The sequence below is a fragment of the Nyctereutes procyonoides genome, unplaced genomic scaffold (assembly GCF_905146905.1).
Source record: "Nyctereutes procyonoides isolate TBG_1078 unplaced genomic scaffold, NYPRO_anot_genome, whole genome shotgun sequence".
NCBI classification, from domain to species: Eukaryota; Metazoa; Chordata; class Mammalia; order Carnivora; family Canidae; genus Nyctereutes; species Nyctereutes procyonoides.
In genome coordinates this window covers 25,935,896-25,963,576 of record NW_026575159.1, presented here as the reverse complement: position 1 = coordinate 25,963,576, position 27,681 = coordinate 25,935,896, and the positions used below count along the sequence as shown (strand labels likewise).

Below are 27,681 nucleotides of genomic sequence, written 5' to 3'. Positions count from 1 at the left end.
AAAATGTCTAAAGCCACACATTTATAAACAGTCCAGATCCATCCTCAGTCTGAAATTCTCAGTCCCTCAAAATGCTGAGTCATTGGGCATAGCTTAGGGCACCATGGCTTTATTTCTACTATAACTTCTCCTGTTACCCGGGAGATGGTTTCCTCTTTCCGTCAGAAAGTTCCAGCAGGAGGTTGAATGTTGAGTTAAACATCTAGTGCCAGAATAAAGAAGGCAGGTGGACTGGTCCCTTTGATCATAGTCATGTGTTGGGTGTTACAGCAGGTATTTGATGTGTGTTACTTAATTTTACCCTGAAAACCCTCTATAATGTAGGTATTAATATTCCCATTTCACAGATGTGGAAACTGAGGCCTGAATCCAGCTAAGTTACATGCTCAAGAGCAATGCGGTCAGTACATGATGGAGCTGGGATTTTGATCCCTGTCTCTTGGTAGACAAAGCTGCTCTCTGTCTAGGACTTTACCCTTTCTCGTCATCCCAAGCAGAGTTTTTGCCCTTTTGTCCTTTTCCCCCCTCACTGCTTTGATTATATAAGCCTGCAGTTATGTATGTAGCTATGAAAATTCAAGCAGAATCCTTAAACTGACTATGAATTTAGCAGGCCGAACATTTCCCAAGTTCAATGGAAATTACTGAACCCACGGGGCAGAGAGTGTAAGAAGTGAAGTGTAGGGTTTCCATGCTGGTGTTTGCTTTGGTTTTTAGTTCTTACTTTGCATGAAAGTGAAGAATCTAAGATTACACTTCTCTATTTTGTTTTGTTTTTTTTTTCCTGTGTGTGTGTGTGTGTGTGTGTGTGTGTGTGTGTTTGAGGAGGAAGAAAGGCCATGGTGGGGAGGGGGGGATGGTCAGCCATTCGTTAACTTGTTGGAGCCAAAGCGATTCTGCTAAAACCCTCTGATGCCATCTTCGGCTTCCTCGTAGTTTAGATTTTTTAAGTACTTCTGAAAAAAAAAAAAAAGGAAATTGGATTGTCTTACGTTAAATTAAAATCCTGCCTAATAACAAGTGGTATATTCTTTGGAAATATTGCATTTTTGACAGCACAAGCGATTACAAACAAATCAATAATTGGAGAACGCTGAAGAGTCATCCGAGCTCTGGCACAAAAAGCAATTAGTGTGGATTGATTTACTGTTATTTATTGTGATGAGGTAATTGCCTCAACGCACACCGTTCTTGAACTTGTGGTACCCCACGGTTTAAGAACATTTATTCTTTTAAATTATTTAATTTATCTCTGGCCTTATTTTATACCAGAGCTGGCTTTGTGTTTCTTAACGGGTGTGAAGACCTGGCTTCCATCTCTTCGACTCCTTCACGCTGAGCTTGGAACGAAGTCCCAACCTTGTGCGCTCAGCTTGTAAATCCCAAAGGGATGGGGCCGAAAACGAATCACAAGCCTCTTCTGTCCTGTGCAGGTGGTGCCGGGCAGCCTGGCCTGAAGGTTCACACTTCAGCCCGCCGTGGGCACACCTTGTCGGCCTGGATTGTGGGCTGTCACTGGGACAAGGGCGGGGGCGGTGATAGCATCATTCACACCAATAGCGTCTCTCTGGAATCTTTGCTGCAAACCTCTTTAAAGACTGGCCGTCAGGAATACACGTCTGTGGAAGCCTGTTTGCCTCTGGTGCTCCTTGGGATGCAGCCTTTTCCTTCCTGGTGTGTGTCACTTTGCCATCTATCCAAGTGTTTCTTTCTCCCCTTGTCTGTCCCCTGTGACTGCCGGGGCATCATTAGGCTCTTGGTGTGCATGTCTCTTTGGGGGCAGTTGACCAGTCCCCGTATGGGGTTTGTGTTCACTGCTGAACTTGGGCTGGAGAAGGAGATGAGGGAGCGTGTATTCCAGATGCAAACACTCTTTGGGAATTTCCATCATACGCCTTGCCGTGCGTCTTTTCGTCTTGACAATCCTGGTCCTTTTCCATATGAGTACGCATACTTTTCCTTTTTGAGGGGCCTACTTCCTAGTCTCGGGTGCAGGTGCGGGCTTTGGCAGGCAGTGAGGCTAAAAAGAGACAAGACACGTGTAATTGCTTTAGAAGTAAGAGGCTCAGTCCCAGGGAAACCAAACATGGTCCCGAAAGCAGAGGAGTTTTTAAATTCACCCAGCGCTATAGCCCTGCTGCTGTGAGTCAGGCCCAGCATGACATGCAGGCTCCATGCAGCCCATCAGGAGGTGTTCTTTTTAGCAAAGAGCAGATTTAATATCTGTAAGTGTATTGTTTTCTTATGTCAGGCACAGGCAGCCTTGCTTCATTATTGTATTATGTCCAAGAAATCTCTCAGTGGAGACTCCTGTCCGAGGGACCGTGGGTGATCTTTTTCTGGTGTGTTCTTTGGAAATCTCTGGCAATGCAGGCGTGATGGCTCTTCAGTAGGCAGTGTTCACTTGGTCTAAGTGAACTACTTGGTGTAGTTTTGGAGGTAGCAGTAGGTAGCAGGCTCTTCCATGGGTTGTCCACACGGGAGGCTGTGCAGAGCCAGGTCCCTGAGCCAGGAATTTTTGGGGCGGCCAGGGAAGAAAAGGTGAGTGTTTTGTGCCACCAGAACTTTTATGTGCTAGAAATATGACCATGAAAACGGTACCATCTTATTGATCCTGTGATCGGCAACAGAGTCATTTGCAAAACTGAAAATATAAGAGGGAAAGTTGCAGAAACCGTTCGTCCAGTTCATCCACAGGGAGGTGGCCCCGAAGTGGTGTTTGTGTGCAGCAGGCCTGCAGGCAGCGCGCCAGCCACCGAGGAGCGTGGCTGGCACATGGGCTTCGGGGTCAGTCAGACCGTAGCTCACGCCCTGGTTTTTGCCAGTGACTCACTGTATGTCCTGGAGCAAACCACTTAACCTCCCAGGGCCTTTGTATCCCCGTCTGTAAGATGAGACATGATGCGTCCTCCCAAGGTGGTTGAGGGGCATGTGCTAGAGACCCAGGGATCATGGTCCTCATCTCCAGTGCATTCTGGTTCCCCTCCTTGCTCTGGGCTTCTGCTGCTGTGCTGCTCCAATTGTAAACATGGAAATACTCAAACCCCAAATGCAAGTATTCCAGCCAGAAGGACCACTCACCTTTCCTTTGAATGAGGCAGTTTGCCTTGAGTTTCTGGTTGGAAACAGAGATTGTGGCCTGATGAGCATCTCCACGTGGGCTGCTCTCTCTTTGTACGTCATCACAACTGCTTGGGATAAAACAAGGAAGCGTACCCAAGGTGCACAGCTGTTCGGCCGTGGAACCTCTCTGGCTCCAGAAAGCCCTACCACTCAAAGGTCATGAGAGAGGTCTTAGGCCATGGAGCTCTCCAGAGATGGCAGGGAAGCACCTGTTGTGACTTCTGGTTTCTTTCCAGAAGTAAAATCCAGGTAAGACCTCAGTGGGAAGAAGCTGTCCCTTCATCCTGCTTCTCTCTAGGCTCTGATTGGACGGAATGCTTCACTCATCTCAGGTGTGACTGGGAACCTGGGATCCTGGCTGCATACTTCCCTGCGATTGGGGGGGGGGTGGTGCTGGCTGGCATTTTAGGGAGCCCATGGCCACCTTGGTTACTAATGAGAGCAGCTCCACCTGCCTGTCGACTTTTCTCTGCTGCATAGGCGCTGCCATAAATCTCACAGGTGTCCTGCCACCGAAGCCCCAGGGAGGCTCTTATGTAATCCAAGACTGTCTGTCCTCCTGTGTCACACTTGATTTAAGGCCGACAGTGCCAGAGTTACAGTTAATATTTCCTCCCGGCCTGTCATCGGGTCTCTAGTGAGACACTCTACCACAGTCTTCTCCCTGGACGCTGTAGGTCATGATGCATATATCAGAGCACTGTCCCAGGTCTAGTGTCACTGTCCTCACACAGACGAGAGACAGTAAACCCGAAAACCGCCTGCCATGTCAAGGTGTGAGTGTTGTCATTAGTATTATTGATATTAATCACAGCTACCGCTTATCGGGTGCTGTGTGTCATTCTGGGCACATTACGTATGTTATCTGTAATCATTGAAAACCTTGTGAAGCGGGTTTTTTTAGGTCACATATTTACCTATTTAATCATCTGTTCCGTTCCTACTTCTACTTTGAGACAGAACGTACATTTAGAATATCACACACACGCGACGTATGGTATGACCAAGACTGACGTGAACACAAGGGTGCCACTGCCCAGAAACGGACCATTGCCAGCAATCAGCCCCCTTCTTCCTCCCAGAGGCGACCACTACCTGGGCTCTCTGACATTTGCCTTCCTGCTTTCTCGGTGGTGTCAACCGTCCATGTATACGTCCCCAAGCAAAGTCATCTAGCGCTGCACGCCTTTGAACTTCATGTTGTATCAATATATGGAATCTGTTGTTCTGTACGTTTGTTTGTTTTGAACTTGGCTTCTTTGCACGACGTTATGTGGGTGAGACTGCTCAGTATTTTTGCATGTAGCTCTCCCTCCCTTCTGTGTGGCATCATGCTTCAGTGTGTGAACAGTCCCCTGCTGTGTGGCCCCAGCACGGTGCCATCATCCATCACTGCAGATGTATCCTTGGCTCGTTTGTCTTGTGCTGTTCTTACGAGCTCTCCTCCTGTGCACTGTCTACACGTGTGCCCTGGTGTGTTTGTGAGATTTTCCAGTGTAAACACGCCTAGGGAGGACTTGCAGGGCCATGGGGTGTGCACACTTTGGCTGCCCCGGGTGACACCCAGCTCTTCTCCAGAGTGGCTGCACCAGGCTATACCAGCAGCAGCTGGTCCACACCCGCAGTATGAACATTTAGAGTCGCTGCCTGGTGGCCATGCACTGCCTTCTGTATGTGGTTTCCTTTCCTTTTTGTGATCATTAATGAGGTGGAGGCCTTTTTCATGTAGTTTTTGGTCATTTGGCGCTCTCCTCTCTCTCTGTCTCTCTTTGTATATTGTTCAATACTTTTCCATTTTTCTTTTGGTTGGTTTTGTTCTTACTTGTTTTCAGGAATTCTTTATATGCAGTTGACTCTTGAATAATGTGGGTTGGAACTTCGTAGTCCACTTACCTGCAGAGTTTTTTCAATAAATACTGCATGTGTTATCCTTACAATTTTAAGTAACATTTTCTTTTCTTGAGCTTGCTTTAGTCCAAGAATACAGTGTGTAATACTTATACACAACATGTGTTATTCAACTTATGTTATCAGTAAGCCTTCCAGTCGACGTGGGCTCTTAGTAGTTCAGTTTTTGGGCAAGTCAGAAGTTTGTGGATTTTCAGCTGTGTGGGGGTTGGCACCTCAATCCTGCATTATTAAAGAGTCAACTGTATTTTGGGTATGGGTATGTTTTGGTCACATGTTGTAAATGCAATCGCTTGCTCCATGGTTTTTCCCACTCTTTATGTCTTTTATTTATTTACTTTTTAAAGTTTTTATTTATTTAAGTAATCTTTATACCCAATATGGGTCTCAAACTCACAACCCCCAGGATCAAGGGTTGCATGCTCTTCTGACTGCGCCACGCAGGTACCCCCCGTTTATGATGCCTTTTAAAGTTCTCAAATTTAAGGGTGGCGCAGTCGGTTAAACATCCAACTCTTGGTTTCAGCTCAGGTCGTGATCTCAGGATAATGAGATCGAGCGCCTCACTGAGCTCTGCTTTCAGTGCAGAATCTGTTTACAATTCTCTCTCCTGCCCCTCCTCATTGAGCATTCTCTCTCTCTCTCTCTCTCTCTCAAATTAAAAAAAAAAAAAGAGTTCTTAAGTTTAATATCATTTGAAAAAAGTTTTACCCAGAGTTTTAGTTTTTATTGCTGTCGGGCAGGCTTGCTGGACTAACCTCACTCACAGAATGAGGAAGGTGATTATCTTTCTTATTTGGCTTCCCAAGTGTAGTGGGTGCCAGCTGTGCCAGGCCCTGCTCTGGCTCAGTGCAGCCACAGATGATCCTGTCTGGTGTGAATTCTGCTCTCAAAGGGCCACAGCTGCAGGGAGGAGGATAGGCAGGGAACAGTCGCACTGGAGTACGATTAGCATCCCAGGTTTTACCAGATGTTGGTGGTGGGGGGCAGACAGTAGAGGAGAGGGATCTCCCGTCTTCCTGGGACTTCGAGAAGGTTTCCATGGTAAAGGTAGAGGGAATAGCCCGGGAGCTTATCTAGTGAACATTTCCTCTCTTAGGAGCTACAAGACAATGCACAGGTAATTTTGGTAACTCGAGGATAAAGGAAATGTTGAACTCATCAAATTTGGCTGAAATCCGTGAAACATCTGTGTCGTCGTCTTTCAGAGTAAAGGAGATGCATTGTTTTAAGTGGGGTGTAGTAAAGGAGATGCATTGTTTTAAGTGGGGCGGGGAGATTCTTTATTATCATCCCCTGACTCATGCTTTGGGGATCTAGGATTTGAGGCTGTGCTTAGAATAGGTGGGTCAGCGCTGAGTACTACCTTCACGGAGTTTCCCTTTGGCCTGCTCTCGACCTGGTGCCCCTGGTTGTGCCGTCCCCAGGAGGGAAGCAGTGGGATTTCAGTGCCCTTGCCCTGTGCACCCCGGCCCCAGAAACCAAAAATGTAACCATCTCTTCAGTTTTTCTTCTTGGCCTGCATAACTAACACTTTATTGTTCTTTGTAAATCCTGGGGAGATTGTTTTTTTCTTGTTGATAGTGTTTGCTTTTTATGGTTAATTTTCTGATTTTTTTTCCTGCCATTTTCTGCTATAATATCCAACTCTGAAAATGATCACAGCGATAATAATAGTCAACATTTATTAGATGCTTGTGGTGGGGGGCCAGCCTCCAGCCTCAGGCCTGCAGACATCCCTCCATGAGCAGGCTCCTTGGGAAGGTCACAGGCTGCACGAAGAGGGAGGCTTCTCTAGGAGGGAGGAGGGAAGTCGGGGTGACACCCCACAGGAGGGACTTCTGAGGATGACAGGAACAAATGTGAATGTACAACTTGATTAAGTACAGCAGTCGTGAGGCCTGATGTGTTTTATTTCTCACAACAGACTCGTACTCTCTCTTTCTTGGCATCTCATTTAAACTGTCAGGTAGGCAAGGGAAGTTTGTTTTCCCATTTCACAGATGTGGAATCAAAAGCAAGGGGCATCCCCACTGATTCATGGTGGAGTCAACACCCTCCATAACTTGCAGGGTAGTAATTCTAAGTGTGAAGACACCCGGTGGAGACAGGTGTCTCCTAAAGCCACCTTGCTGGCATGTCCCACAGTGATGTGGTGGCTGTCTCTTGCTGTCTTAAGCCCCAGCAGTCCCTGCCCAGGAACTGGCCACATTTCTCCCAGCCCACCGTGGTGCCTCTCAGTTTTAGAAACTGGTGGTTAGATCTGGGCTGGTGGTTAGAGCTGGGCTGCATTATGTCCAGGAAATCCAAGAATACCATGCTGTGCCTCTCCTGATGGAGCACCCAGGGGAGATAGTTGTTTAGGAAATATTAGCAAACAGGAGATCAGATCATCTCTTTATTGCTGACTGGGCCTGGATCCCAAAATCCAGTGCCAGCCAACCAGTCAGGCTGGGAAACTGTGACACTCTTGGTGACTTCCTTAACCGCTGTGCACCACAGTCTCCTCATCTGTAAGATGGAGATAACATTCATATGTATCATAGTAGGTGGTTGTGAGACTTACAGGAGTTATTCCACATAAAACACCTGAGAACCACCTGGCCTCTGTCCCCCTCAGCGTATGTTAACTAAAACAGTCATAAATGTCATGTTTGATTGCATTTCTTAAGAACTCCAGGGTAACACTGAAAAGCAGGTGTGCCTCGTAGGTGATTTGTTTTATTTTTTTGGCCACAGTAAGAACTTGGGATGTTTTGTTTCATGTGACCTCTGCTCTTGTAGCTGCTTGTGTCTTCCTCCTGACTTTTGGGCAGATTCTGACCTGAAAACTCTCAATAAGTAACTTCTCTTTGAAGATCTAAGGTCATGCTATCCGCAAGCATCTGACTTAGACACCAAGGTTTCTGATTTAGTTTGCCTAGATAGCATCGCATCTCTGCAGTTGACATCTGTGCCCCCAAACTTGTGTGGATTCAGAGAATCATAGATATCTCTCTCTCTCTCTCTCTCTCTCTCTCTCTCTTTCTCATCACTGTATGCCCAGGGTGAGAGCACTGTTTTGGCAGTAGGATGGTGGTAGGTGCATGCTTCATAAATGCATCCCAAGACTTGGTAATATCAATAATGCAGCCAGACTTTGGCCAGTGGCGTAGAGATGGCATCTGCTCTCTCCTTTGCCTCTGTCCCCAGCCCTGTGATGGCCCCAGCAAAATTCCCTGCTCAAAGGTGGCGGCACTTCCTCACAGGTCTGAGCTTGTTTTGTTGGAAAGACCCACATGTGGCTCGGTGAGCACAGTTAGTTACAGGGAGAAGATCCTAAACAAGCCCGGTGGTGAGAGATTTCTCCAAGAGATCACACTGAGCCCGAGGCAGGGTTGTGTGTCTCTCTGAACCCTGGTTATAGGGACCCTGCTGCTGCTGTGACCCCCCTGCATCTACCGAAGGCTATGATCACGGGCTGTCCAAGGCTGTAGGAGAACATGTCCTCATGAAGTGAAGATTGGGCAATCTTTGAAAATGTCTCTTCCAGCTTTAAGAATTAAAGATTTGGGTAGAAACGGGTGGTCAGTCTGTCACAGTTGGACTCACTTGTACATTTTTTTTTTTTTGTCCATCTTACGTTTTAGCAGTTTTTCTCATCATTAGCAATTCTCCCGAGGAGCGGGCATGGGAATACAAGAGTTGAAACTTCTCAGGAGGCCATTAATCTGCGCGGTCCCAGGGAAGGTGAGATTGGCTGTAGAGGACCATATCTCACTGTGGTTGCCCTCCCCCCCTCCCGCCTCTCATGCCCACCGACTACTCAGTGCTGGCATTGGAACATTTTCAATGGTCCTTTTTGATTTCCTTTGTAAATGGTAATGTTCCAAAAATAATTTCATAATATTTGCCTAATTAGGAGATAAAAGCACTTGAAAATGTTTTAGCTTCTATTTTGACTTTGCAAATAATCACATATGACCTCTTGTTCTCTGCTCAGTACATAGATGAGAGAGAGCCCAGCTACTTTTTGCCTTTGTTCCAAGTCCTCTTGTTTAATAAATCCTTGTGGGCTGAGCCACAGGGTTCTCTTACACGGAGGGCCACGCATAGCGCATGTAGTGTGTCACAGAGCGTCCCATGACCAGAGGGTGGCCTGTGTACGGTGGAGTCTGTGGGGAACGTTTCAGGCCTTCTCACTGGATTGACTTCCTTGTGTCTGTCTGAGAACAGCCCTCCTGGGAGTAACGTCATTTCCTTTATAGGCCAGGCTGGCACCTTTCTGTGTGTTGGTGTGACAGAGAGGGAGCCAGGTGAATTCTGGAGAGGTTTCTGAGGAAGCCTGGACACGACTCATTAATTAGTTGAATAGTAAGAGGAGAAGTCTGGGATGATGTTTCAGGTTTCCTGCCTTTGGGTCATGAACTGATTTTGCAGGAAAATAGTGAGTCTGAAATTGTGTACGTGTATCTCAAGGTGCCTACGGAGCATCCCTGTAGAGGTACCTGGAAGACAGTTGAAAATTCCTATTTGTGGTTTGGGAGAGGTTACAACTGGATATATATCAAGCTGTCAAAATGATCCTTGGAACCACAGCAGCACAACATACAGGCCTGAGGACAGAACCTTGGAGAAGGCCAGCATTTCCTGTTGTCCCATCTGAATCCCCTGTACTGTTCCCAGAGGTGCTACCACCATGGGCGGCTCCATTGCTCCATTGCTGCAGGCCAGCAGGCAAGCTGCTCATGTTCCCCCACAGGGGCCCTGACTGCACCCCTGGGGTTCGTGTAGCACCCTGCTGGACAGTTGTAGAGCACATGGTTTGGAGGGATACTGATGCTGTCCTGACTGGGAGTCAGGGTGTGGGACGTGACAGTGATCCAGATGGCCATCCATCCCTCACCTGATGGCCAGGTCTCACTGGGTCCCCCAGGAGCCTCAGCAGGCACCCTTTGTTCCCTACCACTCATTCTCAGCCCTCCAAAGCAATGCATGGTGGCAACAAGGCTGTGTAACCCATTGCATCCTTATCTTGAAAGTGCTTGTCCTGCACAGGTAAGGGGTTGGAAATAGATTTACCAGGTGAATTTCCCTACTGGAGAGCAGCAGTGGGTGGATGCTTGTGTATATGCACATGCTTGCAGGCAAATACTGTGGAAGAAATGGTTTTGTTAAAGAAGCAAGCACCTCAGGGGATTAATTGTGAAGGGAGCTACTTTGAAAGACATTCGCTTAAGCAAAAGAAAAAGGAAAATGAGAAGTTACCGTATTGCTTTTGTGTTATATTTTCTTGCACAAGAACTGTACATTCTGGAGCAGACACATAAGAATAAGAAATGAAAGCAGCCCAACTGAGCAGAGGCCCTTCCTATGCTGGGGGCACCTCGCGCGGTCACTTGGGTGCTCCCCGCAGAGGCAGGACTCAGCATCCCAAGGTTACATTCACCCCCGTTCCCCTCTGGAGCGCATCCCCCAGGGGGCAGCCTGCTCATCACAGGCTTTGGGGATGTAAGTCGCCCCCCGGGTGGGAGAGCAGTGGAGGAGGATGTCGGGGTGAGTGGCACCTCGTCTGCTTCCTGGGGGCTCCCCTTCCCTAACCCCTCTGCCTTGTCCCTGCAGCCTTTCCGCTGTGCCCACTGCCATTACTCCTGTAACATATCCGGCTCTCTGAAGCGGCACTACAACAGGAAGCACCCCAACGAGGAGTATGCCAACGTGGGCACCGGGGAGTTGGCAGCCGACGCGCTCATCCAGCAAGGTAGGCGGTGTGCCCCTTGGCGGGGCTGGGATGTCTTCCACGGCCCAGTCCCGAGGCCTGGGCATTTGGTTCATTCTCCGTCATCATCACTGGCAGTGTATCGGCATTACATCTGAAATATGGAAAGTCATCATTTACCCACAGATTTTGCCACCGCCCCCCCAACGTCCAGCATTGCCTTCTGTTCTTTGTCTCTCTCTACCTTTCCTTCACATGTGAAAGTTCATGGCTAACATGAACATTCTATTTTCTTTTAGCACGGTCTCCCTCATAACTCCCCGGGGCTTTTTGTGATCTAGCCCCAGGTGGCAGTACCCCATTTTAGTTAGCCACCTCCTTGTTGGACATCGCCCGGTTTCCAGAGTGTTCTTTTATTGCAACTACTATAAATAATGTTACGGTAAATGTATTTATAGGTGAGCTTCTTTCAGTGATCCAAAAATATTTATAGAATGCTCAGATTACTTACTCATCCTGAAAAGGATAAACCATTTAGAACATTTAAACTGAAGAGAATGGATGAGGGGCACCTGGGTGGCTCAGTCAGTTGGGCATCTGACTCCTTGATTTCAGCTCAGGTCATGATCTCAGGGTCATAAGGTCAAACCCCACGTGGGGCCTGTGCTGAGCATGGAGCTGGCTTAAGAGTCTCTCTCTCTAGGGGATCCCCGGGTGACCCAGCGGTTTAGTGCCTGCCTTCGGCCCAGGGCATGATCCTGGAGTCCCAGGATCCAGTCCCACGTCGGACTCCCTGCATGGAGCCTGCTTCTCCCTCTGCCTGTGTCTCTGCCTCTCTCTCTCTCTCTCTCTCTCTGTATCTCTCATGAATAAATAAATAAAATATTAAAAATAAAAAAGTCTCTCTCTCTCTCCTTCTGCCCCTTCCCCTTCTCTCTCAAAAAATGGATGAAAGCTGCTAATATTTTTGAAATGTACGAGAGATATTTTTTGCTGCTTTTTTCAGTAAATGATTACATATTCCCATTTGAGAAGGTTTAGCTCATGTGCTGTTGCCAGAGAAGTGCCGTTGTATTTATATCTACGTTTCACTAAAAAAACGACAGCCGCATACAGTACAGCAGTTTTTACTACTTCCTGAGTGCTGTGACTCTTTGAAACCAAAGACGGTTTTAGAAATCTGCCCCCACTAAGCATGGATGTGGGCCGGTTACTCTGCAGCAGCTGTGGGCGCTCTCAGTTTCCTGGTGGAACACGAGGCTCTGCTCGCTGGAATCGCCATGAAATACATCTTAATATAAAACAAATGAATTGATTGAATCCTTCAGCACTTTGGGTGACAGGGCTGATGTATGGAAACAGATAACAGCCTAAAAACTCAGGGTGATTTTAGAGCCATTCCTCTGGGGTAGCCAGGGGGCGTGTGCCTTGTGTTTTAATGACCGTTTCGTGGAGCTGCAGACCCGGATGGTGCCGTGGGGGCCTCCGGCTTGCACACGTGCCCCCCTCCTTTAGCTGTGTATTTGGGCAAGTTCCACAGCCTCTCCAGCTCAGGGCCCTCACCTAAGAACAGAGCTGCTAGCCGTCACCTCATGTGATGGCAGATGGGGTCAAAGGAGAGACCACCGAGTGGCACTCAAAACTTTTTCATTCTTTTTTTTTTTTTTTTCCCCCTCCTGAAAACATCTAAGATCTCTAGAGCCATTGCATCATCTTTGATGACCCCCATCAGGAACCACAGAGGAGAGAACGGATTGCCTTAGAGTCACAGTAGATTGCTAGAGAAGCAGCCTAGACATTCCTTTTAACATTCTTCACACTGTCAGGTTGGATTGGCAGGAAATAGACCTCTACTGTGGCTGTTGGGACAGATGTGGGGCTGATGGATGGTCTTAGCACTGCTCTCCGCTTGCAAACTTTCATCATTGCCTCGCAGAGAATGTGCTGGTGCCAAACTGTTGCCTGCCCTATGTTTTCTTTTAGCCTCCTAAGACGGTCATCAGCTGGCATTCCCTGGCAGGGCCTGGCTTTCAATTTTCCTCTCTGCAGGGGTATTTCTAATCTTCTTTCTTCTGTGTGTGTGTGTGTGTGTGTGTGTGTGTATACACACCTGTATATATTTCCAGAGCCCCCTCCAAGGGACATACTGAGTAAGGAAGCAACATGTCTCTTGGCTCATAAGAGACCTTGTGCCATCGTGTTGTGGTGAGAGAACAGTGTCTGAAATCAGGTAGCTGGTTGGGTGTGAACACAGCTCAGCAATCCCAACAGTACGAAGCTCACACTGGTCCTCTGTCTGGGAGAAGGAAGGAGGATGGAGGCAAAAAAAATGAGATGGATACAGTCCCTATGTTTGGAATGCTGGGTCCTCGGGAGCCAGTGGATTTCTTTCTTTTGATTATTTCAAGTGATTCCCCCCCGCCCCCCACCGTTGGTTTTGTGTTTCTCTTCTACACACTCATCAAAAAATATCTTCATGGAAATTTATAATTTCTGGTTTGATATAGAGGAATATGTGTTAGAATAACATAATAACAAGCCATGAACGAAATGTAGGTCTTGTCCACAAATGCTGCTACAGCTTCCCTACACCGAGTGCACGGGCTCCTTGTCCATCAGCCGTGTGTAAGTGGCATCGTGCCAGGACACAGGCAGAGCCATCAGTTGTGGACAGAGGTTCTCCTGTCCTCAGCGCTCAGGGATATGGGAGGGATGTCTGCGTAGGGAAGGGGCGTGCAGGAAGTAGGGAAGGGGGCCTAAAGAGCCGAGATGTTTCTGTTCCTTGTCAGTTTCTGGGGGAAGGTACCCTGGTGGCCTCCATGGAGTTCGGGTTATTTTCAGTAGACTTCAGAAACCTCCTGGGATGGCAGCTGCTCAGGGCACCCGCTGGAAGTGTTTGTAAATGTTGACCTCCCAGGGCCAGGGAGAGGGGAACATGATTGGCAGCATTTGCCAATGTCTGTGTGTGCATCTCTCTCCTGTGGCCAGTTTTCAGCTACTAGTGTGCTGGGGACTGGAAGCGGCGTGCACAGCCAGCTTGTAAGCAGGTTAAAGCCAGCTCCAGCCCACCCCTGGTCCTCAGGGCACTGGGGTGACGCTGTCAGCAATGTGTCTGCTGGGCCCCTTCCAGATGCACCAGTTCTCTGAGAACTCTGGTGCTTTTTGGTAATTAGACTTGTGCTGAATGCTATGTAAATGTTTTATTCCCTGTGTATATTTGATGTCCTTCTGATCATTTGAAAGCAGATTAGACAATCTCTTGCTAATTTTCTTAGCCCATTACTTGTTCATTAATATGGATTGGAGACATTTTCCCGCACAAACACACATTTTCATGTCGGATTGCTGCAGCGGGCCTGCCCATTTTTCCTCTTGAAATATGCCTGATTAAGCTAGCTCAAGAGCCAGTTCCCTAGATCACAGGTTGAGAGGCATGAGATCTTTTGGCACTAAGCTTCACAAATCATTAGCTCGTTCCTGAGCTCACAGCAGGATAGAGATGGGACTTCGCAGGCTGCTCATTTTCCAGTGACCTCAAAGTGGTCCTGCAAGTCACTCCAGATTATTGGCGTGAGCACACGGACAGGAGTCAGATGGACCTGGTGCCGGGATGTCTCAGCACAGTGGCCCTGGGATGACTTACTTAACTTCTCTGAACGTTGGTGTTACACATCTTCAAAGAGGAGGGGCTCACACTTGCCCAACAGCTCTGGAGATTAGTTATGATTCTCTAGGGTCCCAGATTGTGCTCAACACGTAGCACTTCATAAATGACTCATTTACCATCACATGTATTCCCACATTTCCTCTTCACCGTGTATCTCTTGAGCTCCTCGCGTGCCCAGCATTGTGCAGGACACTGGGATATGGTGGCATTTATCACTGGTACTATGTGGGCTAGGGACGAGGCCTGGGAAGCTCCTCCAAAGCTCCATATTCTGACTCTAACAAGACGTGTGCGTTCCTCCCGACAGTCCCCACTTTGCTCACAGGAGGAGAATTCGCAGCTTCTCCTTAGTGCTGACCCTTCTCCCAGGCCCCATTGTTAGAGGGCCCTTGAGGCAGGAGTAGTGGTTGGGATGGGAAGCAGTGAGAAGAGCAGGCTTCGTTTGTGGCATCTGCTAAAATCTTGGCGTTGTTTTGCACTACTACATGGGAAGAATGTAAATGTGTGCACGGGTGCACCTTGGATGCATTTCCATATCTTAGTTTTTCACACCAAATTCAGGGAAAATAGCATAGAAGAAAATCCAGAAACTTTCCAGTAACACAAAAGTCATTTATTTGATTCTGGGACATTTGAATTTTCAAATTGTTCTTATTAGGGTCCATATTCCATACATTACTGGCAGATGGTGCCAGTAACGTGAAGTCATCACGCATGTTGTTGGTTGTTACGTTATGTGTTAATTTGTCTCTCACAGAGGCCCTGTGAGGTCGGCATCATGGTTCTTGTGTTAAAGTGGGGAGAGATGATCAGCCCAGGCAGCAGTGAGAGCAGGTGCTGAGCCACACCCAGCTCTGGATTTAGAGTCTGGATTCCTACTGCTGCTGGGCTGACGCCCCTTGACATTGGTCTCAAGCTTGCACTTGCTAAAGAGGAGGAAGAGGAGGAAGCAGTATGGTCCTCTTCTGGGGCAGCAGTTGGTTTGCATTTGCTGGTGGTCACGTGATGCTGTGTCAAAAGGTCACACACACAGGGTGCTGTTGACTTTTTCTTATTTCTTTGTCTCCTGGTCTAGTTGCTCATCTGACCCAAGGCTAACTCTGGGACCTGCCCCGCTTCAGTGCTTCCCTGTGGTTGTCCAGAGGATGCCAGATGCCAAGATTTTGGGGAGTGTATGAAGGGAGCAGGAGGATGGTGGAGACTTGCCCAAGCTCTTGCTTCCCAGGTGGTCCTCTTGGAGGGTTGGGATGCCAACCTGGCTAATAAGAAAATGCACTTCATTTCTCTTTTGCTCTTTTTCCTTACACTGTTTTTCTGGGAAGCAGGGCAGGGGTTTAAGAGAGATTCAGATACTGTCTGACAGCGTGCAGTGCCCCTCTACCTGCTGCTTGCATGGGATTCAGATTACGATCCCGAGCGCATTTCCTGGTTCTGAGTTGGGGCTCTGCTTGCGTCCCGAACAGGCACTGAATTAAGAAGTGAGAATGTTCACAAAGTCCAGTTCCACATTTTCCTGGTTAGTATTGTCTCTCAATTGCTCTGTATCCACTTCCCTTTGATCATTGAGGCCATTTGTTCCAGTTACTGTTTAGTGCCTGTCTTAGCCTCTCACTGCAGCTGTAACAAATTACCTCAGACTTGGTGGTGCTTTTAAAATGACACAAATTCATTATCTTACGGTTCTGAAGGTCAGACGTCCAAGGTAGGCCTCACAGGCTAAAGTTAAGTTTGCTAGCAAGTCTGAATTTCCGAAGTCTCCAGGGACAGTGGGTTCTCCTGCCTTGCCCAGCTTCCCGAGGCTGCCCACACACCGTGCCTGGAGCCCCTCCTACCTGTCCTCCTGGCCAGCAGAGGCTGTAGAGGCTTCCTCCTGTTGCTACTCCATGACCTCCCCTCTCCCTCCTCTTTGTAAGGACCCTTGTGATTACCTTAGTCCTGCCTGGATAATCCAGAGTAATCTCCCCGTCTCAAGATCCTCGATGAATCACAACTGCAAAGTCCCATCTTGCCATGCGAGGTAACACTCCCATGTGGCAGGAATAAGGATGTGAATATCCTTTATCCCCCTTTTTCTATGTTTATTTATTTTCCATTATAATAAAAACCTCACATACTGTCTTTGTTGTTTATCCATGCACATTACATTCCAGACAGCCGGCTCCTGGGGGCCAGGATCCCCACCTATTTAATGTAGGGTCACAGTGACGATAGAGCCCAGTCTCTTTACAAGTAGGTCTCCACAGATTTTTTTTTTTTTTCAGTGTTACCTGGGCATCATTCACAAAGCTGTAAGATCTTTAGGATTCTCCTCCTCTCGTCAGCTAACACATTTGTCACCTCACACGTTAATCCTTTCACTGTTTTTGAAACAGTGAAACTTGTTTAAGTTCTACTCTCCTAGCAAACTTCAATTATCAATGATTGTCACCATGTTTCCCGTTAGACCCTCCGACCATATTCATTCTATAACCACAAGTGTGTATTCTTTACAAACTCTTCCTGTTTCCTGTCCCCCAGTTCCTGGCAACCATTTGTCTACTCTGTTTCTAGGAGTTTGACTTTTTTTTTTTTTTGGATTCCCCATATAAGAGATACCATGCACTTACTTGTCTTCTCTGCCTGACTTACTTCACTTAGCATAATGCCATCTAGTTCCATCCGTGTTGTTGAAAATGGCAGGATTCCCTTCCTTCTTGTGGTTCACTAATATTCCTGTGTGTGTACACACACCACGTCTCTTCTTTATCCATTCATCTATTGGTAGACACTTAGGTTGTTTCCCTGTCGTGGCAGTTGTGAATCACACTGCAATGAACATAGGAGTACAGATGCTGCTTTGGAATTCTGTTTTTTCATTTTCATTCGATGTCAACCCAACAGGGCTGATGGCTATATCATATGATGGGTGTAATTTTAATTTTTTGAGGAACCTCCGTACCAGTTTCCATAGTGGCTGCACCAGTTTACATTCCCATCAATAGTGCATGAGGTTCCCTCTTCTCCACGATGTGTGGAGGTCCATTATTCTGCCTATTGGAGTGCCCTCCTCCTTTTTTTTAAGATTTTACTTATTTATTTGACAGAGAGAGAGAGAGAGAGAGAGAGGGGACAGACAAGGGGAACAGCAGAGGGAGAGGGGAGAAACAGGCTCCCCACTGAGCAGGGAACCCAATGTAGGGCTTGATCTCAGGACCCTGGGATTATGATCTGAACCAAGAGCAGATGCTTAACCAACTGAATCACTCAGGTGCCCCTGGAGAGTGCCTTTTTTTAAAGACACAAGCTTTAACATTTCACTTTAGAGAAAACAGACTTTAGAGTTTTAGGAAATGGCTCCTGGGTCATATGAGCAAGTGCCAGATTCAGGTATCTGATTGCCCAACCCAGTGTTCTATGTCACTCCAGGACTTACCAGTATTGGAAATGAAATTGAATTTTTAATAAGGTCACCACCACAAAGGAGCAAAGATATTTTAATGCCTAAAATTCTTCCAGAACACATTGCGTTCCAAAAAGAGCAAAAGGTGCCATAATCGATTTTTAAAATTGTTCCTAAAGTTCTGTGTTTTTGCCTGGTTCATCATGCCTTCTGAGGAAACTGATTTGGGGGTTTGTGGTTTTTATGGTGTGTACTTTATATCAGTGCTGCAAGTAAGTGCACCAAGTCTTCCCATGACCTTTATTGTTCATTGCCTAAGAATGTAATGAATTGAACTAGAAATTAATTTCTCTCAGCTTTGATGTCAATTAAGTGGCATAGTTCTGCATTTAGTCTCGACTATATATTTCCAAAGTGGTGTTCCTTAATTAAAGGCAATGTGTCAAAGGTTGAAGTTTTAATTAATGTGGGGCATTATCATATTAGTTTTAATTTAAACATAATATAAGGATGTTTTCCTCCCTAAATTAGTTTCCGTTAAAGAGTGCCCCAGAAGGAGTGTTTAATTTCATTTAGGTCGCTTTTGTTTGCTGCCTCTTTTTAGTTAGGAGGAGCTACGTCAGTTGAACCAAAGGAGAAGGCAGAGGTTCTCACACCTTAGAGAGTTTTAAAAGATGATCATAGGAAAATACGTTTTAGATGATGGATAAGTGATAACAAGGGAAGCTAAAAACTTAAGTTTAATTATCATCTAGGTGGGAAAGAAGAAGCCCATTTGGTTTGGCTTAAAAAAAGAGCTCAGAGTGTGTAAGTTTCAGAAAATAAGCATCTGTTTGAGCTGCCTCCACTGCGGAATGTTCTAGAAGTTCACAATTCCGTCCCCTGTCTCTGTTGGACCTGCGTGCTACTCTCCTGCACCCTCCCAGCATGGGGAGGCTGTAAAGCAGTAAGCGGAAGGTGCACAGGGATGTACTGCTGGCCTTCTGGATCGGCTTCCTTTTTTGCTCATAACTGTTTGGGGAGCCACTCAGCACCTCGGGTGACAGACAGGAAACCCCAACTACAGAGCAGTGTGCCGACTTGGAACTGATTCAGGAGGGGTCACACACATCACATTTGCATACTTGTTGTGCATCCCCATGAAATTTGCCTGTTTATTATCCAGTTTGTCGAGACAGCCTCATCATCAGCACAGAATTCCTCTCCTCCCTCCTTCGTGCCCCAGTGAGTGAGAAATAAATCTCAGACCCCCCAGGAGGTCGCAGGAGAGCACAGCAGCTCTGACAGAGAAGAGACTCAGGCAGCAGAAAGGCTGGCAGCTGGATCCCCCGCAGCGCCTGGCGTGCAGAGAAGGGGATGAGTGTGGTCAGTGCCAGAGGCGGAGAAAGGAGAGAATAGGGAAAGGGGGTGGGGGGGCGGGGAGACAGGGTCACAGGGGTGACAGTAAGGTCATGCAAACCACAGCAAGGAGCTGGGAGTTTATTCTGGGTCTGATGGGAAGCCATTGGAGGGATGTGAGAGGTGGGGTTTAGTTTGTGTCTTTATTTATTTTTATCGACTTATGTGCCATGAAGGCTCCTTTTCCCTCTGTGCCCTCAGGTGGTTTGAAGTGTCCCGTGTGCAGCTTCGTATATGGCACCAAGTGGGAGTTCAACAGACACTTGAAGAACAAGCATGGCCTGAAGTTGGTGGAGAATGAAGGAGATCCCAAATGGGAGGTAACTTTTTGAGTATGGTATTGATCTTGACATTTCCAGGTACAAATGACAGACCAGGTGGGCCAGGGTCCAGGACACAGACAGTGGTTCCCCAGAGGCTTGGGTTTTCTGGTCCGGAAGCTAGGAAGTCTTTTCAAGGCCTTTCTCCTGTCTGAGGGATGAGACCAGGACCATGCCTGCCAATTCCTACCTTGAGTCAAATTGAGAATGTCTGTATTGGTCTCACCAGCGTTGTCACTTCTGTGATTCCCCAGCCCAGAGTTTCAACTTTTGCCTCTGAGGGAAGGATGCCAGGCAATGAGTATGTTGTGAGTCCTCGCCAGGCGAACTGGGAGGGGCTCCATCTTCTGGTTCTAGGCCCTCCTATCCTGCTGAAGGCACAGGTTCCCACCTTATGGCTGTTTTACCCTTGGGTGTTAGAACCAGTCCCCTGGCTGGAAACACTCGATGTGATCAAAGCCAGTAGCTGTCTATCTTTTCAGGTATCAAGCGTCACCACTATGAACTAACTGCAGGCGGGGTTTCCCAGACTCAGTATTGCTGACATTACAGTGTTCGACATGATAATTGTTTGTTGTAGGCATTATTCTGTGCATTTTTAGTGATGTTTAGGATGTTTAGTAGCATCATTGACCTCCACCCCTCAGCTGCCAGTGGCATCTCCAGTTGTGACAACTGAAAATGTCATGGACATTGCTGATGTCTCTGGGAGTCCAAATCATCCCCAAATGAGAACCTCTTATCCGAGGAGTTTCTGAAGCATCAGAGCATACGGTGATTAAGAGTCAGGGCTTTGAAAAAAATCCAACAGCATGTGGAAAAAGTAAAACATCATGACAGTGTGAGGATAATTCCAGAATGCAGTTCAGTGGGAGGGGATATTTTAGTATAATCCATCATCATAGTAGAACTGGGGAAAAAAATGAAATGATTATCTTCACACGTTCAGAAAAAGGCACTTGACATATTTAAGTGTCTGCTGATCAAACAGTCAGTAAAGTACAGCTGGATGAATATGTCCTTAAGGTAGAAAAACACATCCCTGCGTCTCGGCCCCACCAGCATCTTACTTGGTGACGGAACCCCGGAGGGTGACTTGTTGATCAGCAGCAAGATGAGGTTGCCCCAGGAGCTCTGCTCTTGAACATTGCTTGGGAGGTGTCAGCCAGTGTGTCAGACAAGGCAGAGTAAATAGTGACATTAAGAATTGGAAGGGAAGAAATAAGGTATCTCTCTGAAGATGGCAGGATTCTATTTTTGGAAAATCCAAAAGAAGCAATGAAAAACTGCTAGCGTGATAAGCATCAGGTTGAAACATAAACATAAAATAACAAATAGCTTGTATATATATAGAGAGGCAAGAGCAGAAAAGCTCAGGGATTTAAATGTAAAAACGGTGACATTTCAGTAATACTGGAAGAAAAATCCGAGTGAATGAATTCATTTATAAACTCAGAGTGTGGCGAGCTTGCCTAACTAGGACTGAGAATCCAGATTCAGTAAAGGAGAAAGACTGAGAACAGTTGACTACAAGAAAAAAAAATGTTAAAAGTCTTAATGGAAAAGAACTCATAAACAAGTTAAAGAGACTAATGACAAAAATACTTGTGGTCATACCTTAGAAGAAGGATGAGTCTGTTGACATTACAAAAGTCTTGTAAAAATAGTGATCAACAACCCAGGAAGAAAAGGGGCAAGAAATAAGAAAGGGTCGTAGACAAAGATGACTTTGAATATCTGAGAACATGATCAATCTGACTCGTAGCACATATGAATGGAAACTAGGGAGAGCAAGAGTTTCTTTCCTATTAGAATCCAAAATTTGACATCCTCTCTGTCAGAGAGGCTGAGGGAGAAATACACTCTCATGCATTGGGGGTGGGAATACAGAATGTTATTTCTTCTCTGAAGGGGAATTTAGCAATATCTAATAGAATTTCTTGTGTTTCTTTATCCATTAACTAAACAATCCCACCACTAGAAAAGTACCCTGAGGTAACCCTGACAAAATGAGAAAAGGCGTCTGCACAACATTATTTATGACAGCCCTATTATATGTTACAGGTCTAGATAGAGGAATAGGTGGCATGTGTGTTAATTCGAGACGTGTGCCCGTACACAGTCTGCATACATGTGTGTCTTAGCCTTTTGTGCTGAGAAAGCCCAGAAGTGGTGACACTCAGTGGCAGTGCGCACACCTGGTACCGAGATCTCGATTCCTAATAGGATATTCTCCAATCAAAGGAACGAGGGTCCTTTGAAAAGTGGTTGGTTCCAGTGCTGTGGCAGAAAATATGTAAGATGATCCCTAGGGTATCTTGTGGTCCTAGAAAGTAAGAGCATGCTTGTCCTCCCCACCCCCACCCCCCAAAAAAGATGGAGGCATATCAGAAGGACACAGGAAATAACCCAAAGAGTTCGCAATGGCCAGACCTGGAACATTTTATTTATTTATTTATTTTTAAAAAGATTTTATTTATTTATTCATGAGAGACACACACACACACACAGAGGCAGAGACACAGGCAGAGGGAGCAGGCTTCATGCAGGGAGCCCGAGATGGGACTTGATCCCAGGTCTCCAGGATCAGGCCCTAGGCTGAAGGCGGCGTTAAACGGCTGAGCCACCCGGGCTGCCCAGGGAACATTTTAAATAATAAAATAAATGATGATGGTGTTACACTGAATAAAATAACTATCTGTGAGTCTGTACTGATAGAAACAAATAGTGAGGAACAGTTCTTCCGCCTGGAAGAGTTCTGATGAATACACGTGGGAGGAATGAGAGAAATAGAGAATTAGCATTAGAACACCACAGTAATCATCGCTGCAGGCAAGTCCATCACCCTGCACTGAAATCAGTAGACAGAATGTAAGGAAAAACAGAATATTTACATAACCTCAGAAATCTACCCCCCCACCCACATACTTACTAGATTGCAGAGGGAAAGTAGTAACTGTACAGTGGAGGCACCTGGTGGCCCCCATGCTAAGCATGTGAGCGGAGGTTAGCGTCCTCAGTGATAAGTCACGGTGACCTCATGTGCCCTGGACATGATGAGAAGGGCCTGTTCCCCATGGTATTCTTTGAAAAAGCCTCAACCTCCGTCTAATCACGAGAAGTCGTCAGATGTGTATAAATGATGTGTTGATCTGACCAGAACTCCTCAAGACTGTCCTGCTCACGAAAGACCAGGAAAGCCTGAGGAGCTGTCCCTCCTTGGAGGGGACCATAGAAACTTGGTGACCTAGTGCACTGTGTCTGGCTGGCCCTGGGTCCTGGGATGGAAAAGGGACACCGGGGAGAAAGCTGGGTAAAGTCTGTGGTTAATACATTGTTTCAGTGTTACTTCTAGGCTTTGATAATTGTACTCTGGTCACATCAGATGTTACCATGGGGGGAAGCTGGATGAAGGGTGTATAGGAACTCTCCGTTTTATCTTTGCAACTCTTCCATAAATAAAAAAATCTTTCAAAATAAAATAGTAATTTAAAAAAAAAGAAAGGGGAGCGTTTTATGTGGAGACGTAGGGACACACCAGGACGGAGGGGATAAAGAAATAAGTCAGATTTCTCTTAGCACATCATTGTGCAGATTGGACTCTGAAACCACGGGTATATCTTATATCATACTAGAAAAATTAAAGTCTAAAAAAATGCAAGCCCAAAAAGTTGAGAGGAAAGCAAAATAAATGATTCTAACTGTATATCAAAACGATGGTTTAGATACACAGAGGGACTGTACTCCCTAAATGGGGTGTAAGCTAAGGGCAAAACGAACTGCAAAGATACATCCTGTCTTCAGTTACTCTGCTTTTGGCAAAAGGGTTGGTGCTGTAGCTCTGAGGCTGTGGCTAGTGGGTAGTAATTACAGTGAGGCACACCAGGGATATTTCAGTCCATGGGTTTATACTGACACTAGAGAGGAAACTCAGTTACCTTGGTAGGACATTACTCTGTTTTGGTAAATAAAGGCCAAGAGTCAAATAGTTACGTCAACCTTTTCTAAACAAACTATACCTCAGTATAATGAAGTGTTCAATGAGGAGAAGCTTCTATTTATAGTCGCTTTCCGGCCGACCAATGAAGATGGACAGTATTGCCATTTTGCAGGCCTCTCATGGTGTCACAGGTCCAGCAGTGCCCATCCCTTACCTGCCAACATCACATGTCGCCTGCTGGAAGTAGACCATCTAGCCCGTGAAGAGTTCCTGCCATAAAGGGAACCAGTATCTGGTTGAGCTTCTGCATCTACCAACTTGCAGGAAACACAGTGGACGTAACAGCACATTCAGTGATTGCATGGGGGTGCCATCGGTAAAGTCCAGACTATTGGAACCTCTGCAGAAAAACAGCCCACTTTCCCAACAGAGCAGAAAAATAAGTGGGGGAAAAGGCAGAACAGAGAGAGAACCCATAAATAATAGTTGTATGAGATGTCAGTTCTCATACATGGATTCAGGGACTTAAATTTGAAGAGTCAATTGTGGGAAATAAGATCTTGGAGAGACAAGGACATGGCCTGGATGTGTGGCCACATTAAGGACTTCCTGTTCATTGTTTGATGTCATGGTAGTATTGTGCTTGTGTTTTGAAAGAGTTTTATCTTTTGAAGATACCGTCTAAAATATTTATAGATAAAATGCTATGCCTTCTGCGTTTGCTTCAAAATATTCCAAGGGCAGGGTGTGGAGGGTGTATGGGAGCAGAGGGGAAATAAGACCGGTCGTGGATTGATAATTATTGAAGTTGGTTGATGTGTACATGGAGGGTTCATCCCCCTGTTGTTTTGTGTGTTTGAATTTTTCTATAAGAAAACGTAGGGTTATGTACACTGGAGTTTGATAGACTTGGAGTCCTGGTGCTGTCCCATATAAGTGGCTTGCCCTGGAACCATTATTTAACCTCTGTGGCCTCAGTGCTCTTATCCATACAGTGAGGCTCATGATACCCAAGAGACACAATACACAAACTGCTGAGATCAATATCTAGTCCCTGGTAGGCCTCCAGGACCCCCAGCATTTGGCAGCAACTATGATTATTGGTGGCGGTGGTGGTGTGTGTGTCTCATCCCATCCTCATCTAAGGGAAAACCTGTAGTCCTCTGTTTCAAGTTCAGGCTGCAAGGATTTGCTCTCTGTTAACAAACATGCATTGGAATGCCAGTTCTTGACTTAACACCCCACATCTCTCCAGTAGTTGGTGCTTTTGTAAGGATGTGTGTGGTAACACCCCTCTGCTCTGCAGGCCTTGCTTCTTGCAGATCCCAACATGTCAAGGAGAGCTTCAAACCCAGGGAAAATAATTGACACAAAACCATGAACTTGATTCCAGAAACAAGATGGTGGAGTAGTCAAGAAGCTGGGCTCAGGCGGTTGGTTACCTGTGGGATGACAAGCTGCCTGTTCCACCAGTTTGGGCTGTCATTTGGCTCCCCAGAATGCCTTGCAAAGCCCGTACTTCCCATATGGGATTATGACGCACAGTTCCCCCGGCAAGAAAGAGAAGTGATTCTGTGTACATGGGGTTTCTCACAGGCTAAGACATTCCTTGGGTCTAATCAGTGTTAGGCAGTTTGTGGCTTAATGGTACTTAAAAGGAAGTAGGGTTGTTTTTTTTTTTTTTTGTCCGTTTATACATTTATCACATGTTTATTGGGTGTCCACTATGTGTCAGGCTAGGAATCTTGAAATGCATTTGGCCCCTTGGCTGTAAAAGAAGAATCACAGGGCGTATTGAACTGTGTCTGTTACCAGTAAGTGCTTATGGAGCATAATTTCAACTCCTATAAATTTTGAGTAAAGTCCTCCTTCTTTATTGATGACGTTCTTGTTTCCTGCCTTTGCGCTCAGCTCACCTGCACTCCCTGTCCCTTCCAGAAAGAGGGCATGATTAATGCTGGTTTCTTGTGACGTGCTGAGTTCTGTCCCACGTCTTCTCGCTTTGAGGCACCTGTGAATGTCACTTCAGCCCCTCCTACCCTCACAACTCCTGATTTTGCAGCTCTATTGTTTATCATATCCCTCGTATAAAAATAGGAATGGCTGGGATAGCCAAGGTTTACTGAGCTGTTGCCCAGTGTCAGGACATGTGGTGCCAGCCTTACATGTGCCATGTAGTTGCCTGTCGCACTCTGTTCCACCTGCAGCTCTGCCGGCCTGATGGCACGAGACTCCAGACCCAGGGAAGATTAGGACAGTGCTGGCCCCGGTGGGAGGAGACAGCAGCCATTAGAAGAGCAGATACGAGAATCTCTGCACATGTCTAATCTCTAATTATGAACCACACACTCTCTTCTCTGGGGCAAGAATGTGTGGCAGGAAGCTTTCTACCAAAGCTGGTTTAAAAGTCTTGCTATTTGCAAAGAGAAGTTTCCTTTTTGGAAAGCGTGTTTTGATTGGAGCAGCTGATTTCTGAGGGATGCCAGGTAAATGAGGTGTTGCAAAGGGGTTGCTCGTGTGCATTTCCTTCATCTCGATCCGTTATCCTGGGACTTACGGGTAACAGGTGGTCTTCTAGAAGATCACTGAGATGATCTGTTTTTGTTTAGCCAGCAACAGAAACCCCCGAGGAGCCCTCCACCCAGTATGTGCACATCACAGAAGCCGAAGAGGACGTTCAGGGGACACAGGCAGCCGTGGCCGCGCTCCAGGACCTGAGATACACTTCGGAGAGCGGTGAGAGAGAGAACACGCTCTGTCCCCTCTGACACCTTCCAGTGCCCTTGCAGCTGGTCTTTAGGAGGCAGGCTGAATGAATGGATTTGTGAATGAATGATGGTCCCTGAGTTAGGCTCCATCGGCATCCCTGACCCAGCATTTGGACCGCAGAAGGTGTCACGGTCAGGCGAGGAGCCCTCCACCTCCTGACAGAGGCCTAGGAGGCTCAGCAGAGCAGAGCTTTGCAGCAGTGTGGCCAGGTCTCCACATGTTCTGAAGGGAAGGCTTCCTACTCATCACAGGTGTAGGAGGTGCTTTGCTGGAAGTGCTCAGCAGAGTGCTGGAGCTGGTCCTGTCATCTGCGTTTCTGTCCCCATCCCTGGCTTCCCTGTGGGCATCTCTCTCAGGGCGCTTGTTCCTGCTCCACAGACGGCGCTGCCAAGGCCCAGGGTGAGAACGCAGCTGCTCACCTTGCCCGTGCCACCCTGCAGAGCCTCGAGCCCAGCACTGCCTGTGTCCCAGTCTCTGAAAAGCCCCAAAGCAGATTCTTATATCAGTTGTCATTGTTTTCAAATGTTAGATCGATTTTAAAATCAAACCACTGTGCCACCCCAGCAGTGATTCGGGCCTTATACTTACAGATGTTTTCTTAGCATCCTTTTCAGTACATAGGAGGAGCCCAAGGTAATGTGTGACCACAGCCCGGTTTGTGTTCAGAGGAAGGCATCAGGTAGTGGCAGGAGGTAGGAAATCACCATTTTCACCCACTTCTTAAAGCCCCTAAAGCCCAGGTTGTAAGAAGCTGGTGTAACATACCCCTTGGGGCCAGTTACTTCAGGGCTGGGCTCACTGGGCTGCGGGGTTTGAGGTGGGGGGACTCGGGAGACCAGGGAGACCGTGCTTCCCCGCTGGCACTGGTTAGAGTGACAGGTTCCACAGAGGGGAGTGGGGTGGCCAGGCTGTCTAATGGGGCCCCCAGAACCGAGGCCCTGTCTCAGCCTGTGCTCCCCTGCTCGTGTTTGGCGGCCTCAGCAACTGGTCATACCCTGTGCCTTCACCCCCCACGTGCACACCTACTCCTCCTGAAGCCGCTCCGGTGTGTCTCCTTGGCTCTTGGGATAAGGCTCAGACTCTGCAGCCCATGGAGCCAGGCCCGCCCACTCTGGGTCCTGGCTCCCTGTGCCACACCCCTGTCCACCCTGCCTCTGAGACTGCTCTTTCCTACAGACTATACAGGTCCTTCCCCCCCCCCCTTTTTTTTTAAAGATTTTAATTTATTTATTCATGAGAGACAGAGAAAGAGAGAGGCAGAAGCTTAGGCAGAGAGAGAGAGAAGCAGGCTCCCTCTGGGGAGCCCGATGTGGGACTCGATCCCAGGACCCTGGGATCACGACCTGAACCAAAGGCAGATGTTCAACCACTGAGCCACTGAGGCACTCTCCAGGCACTCCTTTATCTTCCCTGAACCTGCACTGCTGCATGCGTTCTCTGGGATACACAGTCTGTTCCCTACCCCTGCATGGCTTTTCC

At 47.1% G+C, this 27,681-nt stretch overlaps 1 protein-coding gene across 4 annotated transcripts in view; it reads left to right on the top strand.

The window, feature by feature from the left end:
• Positions 1 to 27,681, top strand: part of ZFAT (zinc finger and AT-hook domain containing) — a 273,128-nt gene that overhangs the window by 219,154 nt on the left and 26,293 nt on the right. For all 4 annotated transcript variants that reach the window (XM_055314428.1, XM_055314427.1, XM_055314426.1 and 1 more), the window contains 3 exons: positions 10,633 to 10,771; positions 19,375 to 19,493; positions 26,043 to 26,169. In XM_055314428.1, the coding sequence (XP_055170403.1) occupies positions 10,633 to 10,771; positions 19,375 to 19,493; positions 26,043 to 26,169 (385 nt within the window). The remainder of the gene's footprint in view (positions 1 to 10,632; positions 10,772 to 19,374; positions 19,494 to 26,042; positions 26,170 to 27,681) is intronic.